Source organism: Jaculus jaculus, chromosome X (assembly GCF_020740685.1).
Source record: "Jaculus jaculus isolate mJacJac1 chromosome X, mJacJac1.mat.Y.cur, whole genome shotgun sequence".
NCBI lineage: Eukaryota > Metazoa > Chordata > Mammalia > Rodentia > Dipodidae > Jaculus > Jaculus jaculus.
In genome coordinates this window covers 42,085,340-42,092,184 of record NC_059125.1, presented here as the reverse complement: position 1 = coordinate 42,092,184, position 6,845 = coordinate 42,085,340, and the positions used below count along the sequence as shown (strand labels likewise).

Sequence of the window (6,845 nt, the reverse complement as noted above, 5' to 3'; positions counted from 1 at the left end):
TTAACTACTAGGCCATCTCTCCAGCCCTCAGTAACTTCTTGATCCCTTGCTTTGATATAAGGACATCGGTATTTACCACACAACTGTAAATGGGCCACGACCTTGCATAGTTTATTATCTTATACTGAGTATTGGAAAGGCATGGTGGTTTCGATGTCAGAATCAGATGTGTTAGCTAACCTTCAAGGTGACCCCTAATAGTCCTTACCTCCTGGAATTCCCACCCTCATAGTGTCCTTCCATAGTGTACCAGGATTGGTTTGTGAACAGTGCACAGGTGACGCTGTGTCACCCATGATTAAAAGACTGGCACTTTTGCCTTAGAGACCAGGAACACCACTCTGGGGGAACCTTCATTGTGTCATGAGCAATCCTGTGGAGGAACCCCCAGGACAAGGAGGAGCTGCATCTTCCTGTGAACAACTGTGAGCCTGGAAATTGATCTTCCTGTCCCAGTCAACTCTTCAAAGACTGCCGCCACAGAAATTGTGGGACAGTATTTGTTGTTTTAAGCTGTTTAGTTGTGGGGTGATTGGCTACATGGCAGTAGACTCATATACTGTCCCATCGTGTTTCCCCCTATGCAGAATGTTTAGGGGACTGTCCACAAAAAGAGGTAATGCTTGGATGTCCCAGAGGATGGGAACTCTCTTGGAGTTCCACTGTGGTACCTATCTCAGCAAGAGCTGATGCCCTCAGAACCTTTCGTAATTGTCCTCACCTGCTTTGCATTTGAAACCTCGAGAAAGCAGACTTGCAGCCCTTCTGAGCATATAAATTGGGTTCTCCAGTAACCATTGTGGGCCTCACTAAGCCCTGCAGAGGCAAGGACAGGGGATATTTTCTGTCAAACCCTCAAAACCAAGAGGACAACCTGTCCTGGAAGTAGCAGCTTCATCTCACAGCTCCCTTGCTCTCGTCAGCACCATTAGCCATAGGCACCCACAGGTTTCCTAGGAGGGTGCTCTGCACCAATCCTGTTGACTAGCGACCTTAACCCACCCTGACATGCTGTAGCAGACAGCTTCAGGTTCGCTGAGATGAACTTCCAGCCAGGCACAGTTATGGAGGAACGGGTTTATTGAAGCTTACAGATCCAGAGGAAGTTCCATAATGGTAGAAGAAATTGGCCCATTTTCATAGGACGAAACACAGAGAGAAGCACAAGCCTAAAAAGCCAAAAGCCACACAGCACAGCACACTTCAGGAACTCCAGCTAGGCACACTTTGCATATCTTTAGATTGAAATCTCAAACCAACCACACCTTCAGATCTGCCTCCTGACGCTGCCTCCAGCAGGTGGCTGCAGATCCAAACTACAAGCTAATAAAACACTGAACATATTGGAGGCCATTTATTCAAACTACCATACATGGCCCCCCCCAGTCCCTGCCGTTCATCATGGGGGTAAGGCTAATCAATTGTACCAACTTTTTTTCCTCCATTTTTAAGGATATGGAAAAGTGAAAAGGATTATTTTGATGCTTTCTATTTACCTAGAACCAAGAGGTGACAGTGGTCACTTTTAGAATCCTTTATTCATATCTCTGGTAGATTCCATAATTGTTCTGGGTCACCAAGAGGTTCTAGATTCTCTTTAAGTATTTCAAAATGTAAATTAGCTTTCACTACATTTATTTAAATATCCTAAACATTTCCCTCAACAGAAACAAATTGTACCAAATTTTCATTATGTAACACCAAGAGCCCTTATCTGCCCTGAACACCCAAAACTAGTAACAAAACACGATTCCCTAGAGGGTTTTTTTTAAAAAATATTTTACTTTATTATTTGAAAGTGACAGAGAGAGAAAGAGGGAGAGTGAGAGAGAGAGAGAGAATGGGTGCGCCAGGGCCTCCAGCCACTGCAAATGAACTCCAGAGGCATGTGCCTCCTTGTGCATCTGGCTAACGTGGGTCCTGGGGAGCCAAGCCTTGAACCGGGGTCCTTAGGCTTCACAGGCAAGCGCTTAACCGCTAAGCCATCTCTCCAGCCCCCCTAGAGGGCTTTTTAAAAACCAAGCTATGAGGGAATAGTTCCCTTGTGTGCCCTCATCTAACAATTTGCAGGTCATGTGAAGAGGGAACCCTGTCAACCTACCCTCCCCATTAAACTTTTTCCTCCCATTCCACAAAATAGGCATCACTCAACATCAGTTTAATGCATTTTATTAACCAGACTGCAGGTTTAAATCACCGTACATGCTGTTTCAGAGTCCAAAGTTTTCTTTCGTCTTCTCTTCTCCTTTTCAAGCTGAAAAGACTAGGTCAGGACCTCGGTGATTAAGCTTATTTCTGGGTCCCCAAATTGGGGTCAGTGGCCTTGCTGTCGCCACCATAGTGGAAATATAGGCAGCGGGTCGCCTGCATGCTCTGGGCCACCACGTTGGTGCCATGACATGCCAACAACAGGTAGTTTCGAGGCTGGACACGGTAGGCAAAGCGCATGAAAGCCAGCGAGTAGAAGATGAGCGCTGTCGTCATCCGGCCGCTGATCTTGTCCGGCGGTTCCTTCAAGTCCCTAAAGGCGCATATCGGAAAGCCCCAGTTGGCTACTGGACCCCAGAAGTGAGTACTGGTCAGGTAATCCCGGAACTCCTTGCTCTTGACATAGCCTTTAGCCTTCTGCAAAAGAGCTGGCACTCCTGCCATGGTGGCCTCTGCCACAAGAGTGCCAACGACCAAACTGCCAGGCAACAATGGAACGCAGAAGCCCCTACCCCACAGTTGGCCCTGACACCGCATGAGCCAATGCCAATGACGTCACACCTTTCCCAGTCACTGGCCATAAAGCGCATCTGTCCCACGCAAATACTGCTGTCTGAGGCTGTGGAGTGGAGATGGAAGGGTGTGGCCGCACCCCGCCATAAAGCACATGAGCCCGCGCGCTTGCATCCTTGTGTAACAGGGGAAAACTTCCTTCTTCCTTCAGTGCTGGGACCACCACAAAACCCTAAAGGCTCCACTCCACGTGCAGAGGAAGCTTTTTATTGGGGCCAGCCTTGACCTAGATGTTGATAGAGAATTTCTCAACCAGATACAGAATCTTAATCCTTACACAGCTCACCTAAGTGTTACTTGGAGTCCTAGTGACATGTCACCCCTAATTTTAGCACCTGTCCCTTAAGAACGAGGACATTCTTCTACTTAGCCACAATACAACAGTCCATTCACATACTTAGAATTTAGTTATTTAGATAGATAATCACTGTTATTCAATATTCAGTGCATATTTAAAGTTTTATAGTTTTTGGTTGTTTTTTTTTTCCTCCTTATTGTAAGGGGGAGATTCAAAATTCAATTAGAGGCCATGTTTCAGCAAATTCTTGCATTAATCTCCTTAAAGGCAGTTTTTTAGCTTTTATTAATTTTTGATTTTTTTTTTCCTGTTGATTTTTTCGAGGTAGGGTCTCAGTGTTGCCCAGGCTGACCCAGAATTCACTATGTAGTCTCTGGGTGGTCTTGAACTCATGGTGATCCTCCTACCTCTGCCTCCTGAGTGCAGGGATTAAAGACATGCGCCCCCATGCTTGGCTTTGGATTTTGTTTGTTTGGTTTTTTGTTTTTGTTTATCAAGGTAGGGATTCACTCTAGTCCAGATTGACCTGGAATTCACTATGTAGTCTCTGGCGAGCCTCAAATTTACAGCAATCCACCTACCTCAGCCTCCCAAATGCTGGGATTAAAGGCATATACAACCACACCTGGCAATTTTTGGATTGTTTAACATTGATATCATTGAAGAGTCCAGGCCAATGGCTTTTTAGAATACCATTAATTTGGGTTTCTCTTCTTGTTTTTTTTTATGCTTCTTTTTTTCTTTTTTCTTTTTTTTTTTTTTTTTGAGGCATGGTCTTATTCTAGTCCAGGCTGACCTGGAATTCACTCTGTAGCCACAGGCTTGCCTTGAACTCCAACTTCAGCCTCCTGAGTTGAGGGACCAATGGTATGTGCCACCATACTTGGCTTTGCCTGTTTTCATAACTAATTTAGGTTGTTATTGTTCTTGATGATGATGATGATTGGCAAACAGCTGCTCAAGCTTTGTTGTGTATCACAGTGGGAGGAAGCTGGTATCACTTTGTTCCATCATTGGTGTTAAGGAGTTGCCTGACAAGTTCTCCATTGTACAGGTAGTTTTTCTCCTCACTAATCACTTTGAAAGTGTATGGATATTCTATTTCCAACAGTCTTCCACCAAATAGTTTTTGTTGTTGTTTTGTTTGGTTTTGTTTTTGTTTCTTGAGGTAGGGTCTCACTCTAGTCCAGGATGACCTGGAATTCACTATGTAGTCTCAGGGTGGCTTTGAACTCACGGTGATCCTCCTACCTCTGCCTCCTGAGTGCTGGGATTAAAGGCGTGCGCCACCACGTCCAGCTCCACCAAATAGTTTTAACTTCTGTTGATGAAATTTTTGAGTTGTATTTATTATTTGGGGGGGCATGCTTGTGCCACAGTAGATCAGAGGATCACCTCGAGTTCTCTGTTCTCTCTTTTTTGAGACAGGATCTCTTGCTACTGCAAATATGTCATAGGTGTTGGGATCACAGATGCAATGTATCACTTTGCATTTGGCTTTATGTGTGTGTTGGGGAACTGAATCCAGACTGGCAGGCTTTGCAACAAGTGCCTTTAACCACTGAACCATTTTCCCCAGCCCCTGAATAGTCTTTAATGATAAAGTTAGTGATTATTGGGGCTGGAGAGACGGGTTAATGGTTAATGTGCTGGCCGGCAGAGCCAAAGGACCCAGGTTCAGTTGTCCATGTAAAGCTAGATGCACAAGGTGGTGTGGATGTCTGGAGTTCATTTGTAGTGGCTAGAGGCCCTGGTACACCCAATCTCTCTCTCTCTCTCTCTCTCTCTTTTTTTTTTTTTTTTTTTTTTTGGTTTTTCGAGGTAGGGTCTCACTCTAGCCCAGGCTGACCTGGAATTCACTATGGAGTCTCAGGGTGGCCTCGAACTCACAGCGATCCTCCTACCTCTGCCTCCCGAGGGCTGGGATTAAAGGCGTGCGCCACCACGCCCGGCTCACCCAATCTCTCTTTATCTGCCTTTCTCTCTCTCTCTCTCTCTCTCAAGTAAATAAATAAAATATTTAAGTTTTTATCTTTATTTATTTGAGACAGGGAGAGGGAAAGAGAAAGAGAGAGAGAGAAGGGCATGCCAGGGCCTCTAGCCACTGCAAATGAACTTCAGACCCAGGTGCATCTGGCTTATGTGAGACCTGGAAAATCGAACCTGGATCCTTAGGCTTTACAGGCAAGTGCCTTAACTGCTAAGCCATATCTCTAGTCCAAATAAAGTATTTTTAAAATAGTGATTATTTTCCCAATGTTTTTCTTTATTTAATAAAGAAACAATTGTTGAAAGTAATTTAATGTTCATTAAAATATTAATACCTCTGTAGTGATTACAAATAAATAACCTTTGAAATTAATATTAATCATCTGTTCATTTACATCCCAAATACATTAAACATACATCTTTATTTTTATTTTTTAATTTTTATTAGCATTTTCCATGATTATAAAACAAATCCCATGGTAATTCCCTCCCCCCCACTTTCCCCTTTGAAATTCCATTCTCCATCATATTACCTCCCCATCTCAATCATTGTACTTACATATATACAATATCAACCTATTAAGTACCCTCCTCCCTTCCTTTCTCTTCCCTTTATAAACATACATCTTTAAAATGCATAGTATACCAAGGCATGGTGGCATATACCTTCATTTGGAAGGATGAGGTAGGAGGATTTCCAAATTTGAAGGTAGCTTGGGCTACAGACCAAGACCTGGCTTCAAAGTCTCAAAATATTTTTTAAAACTATCTTTATATTTTTGTGAACAGAGTGAGTGTGTGTACAGAAGAGAGAGAGAGAGAGTGAATGAGTACACCTCTTGCTACTGCAAATGAACTCCACATATATATGCAATTTTGTGTATCTGGCTTTACATAGATACTAGGGAATTAAATCTGGGCCCACAGGCTTTGTAATAAGTGCCTTTCACTGCTGAACCATCTTCCCAGCCCTGAAAAATAATTTTTAAATAACTCATTTAAAATGCTGGGCCATCTAGCTAGGTGGTGGTGCACATGTCTTTAATCCCAGCACTCGGGAGGCAGAGGTAGGAAGATCGCTGTGAGTTCAAGGCCACTCTGAAACTACATAGTAAATTCCAGGTTAGCCTGGACCAGAGTGAAACCCTACCTTGAAAAACCAAAAAAAAAAAAAAGTTAAATGCTGGGCTATCCAAATATGGATGACTGGTATAGTGGTCTAAGCCAATATGTTTGAATTAATAAATTAGCATTCATATATTGAATGACATTTTAGGCCTATATGCCAGACACATCCTAGAAGCAGCAGAAGCAATTCCTCTTTGTATAAGAAACAGTACTTAGAGATCATATCACATAGGTTATTACTTGATTTTGATGACCAGTAGCTTGATAACAAGTTACATGAAAATTTACTGAAAGGGACTGGGAGATAGCTCAGTGGTAAAAGGCACTTGCTTACAAAGCCTGCCAGCCCAGGTTCAATTCTCCAGTCACCCACCTAAAGCCAGACAGGCATTCATTTTAATGGCAAGAGACAAGAGACCCTGGCCTATACACACAGACGCATGCAAATAAATAAATAAATATATGTGTGTGTGTGTGTGTATATATATATTTTTTAAAAAAAACTTACTGGTGGGCTGAAGAGATGGCTCAGCAGTTAAAGGTACTTGCTTGCAAAGCCTGATGGCCTGGCTTTGATTCCCCAGTACCCATGTAAAGCCAGATGCACAAAGTGGCACATGCGTCTGGAGTTTGTTTTCAGTGGCAAAAG

General features: G+C 43.3%; 1 protein-coding gene across 1 annotated transcript; it reads right to left on the bottom strand.

Moving 5' to 3' along the window:
- Positions 1-2,289: 2,289 nt before the first annotated feature.
- On the bottom strand, positions 2,290-2,652 carry Mpc1l (mitochondrial pyruvate carrier 1 like). Its single transcript, XM_004665721.1, has one exon. It carries the CDS (start codon positions 2,650-2,652, stop codon positions 2,290-2,292), a length of 363 nt encoding a protein of 120 aa, XP_004665778.1.
- Between the last annotated feature and the right edge of the window lie 4,193 nt (positions 2,653-6,845).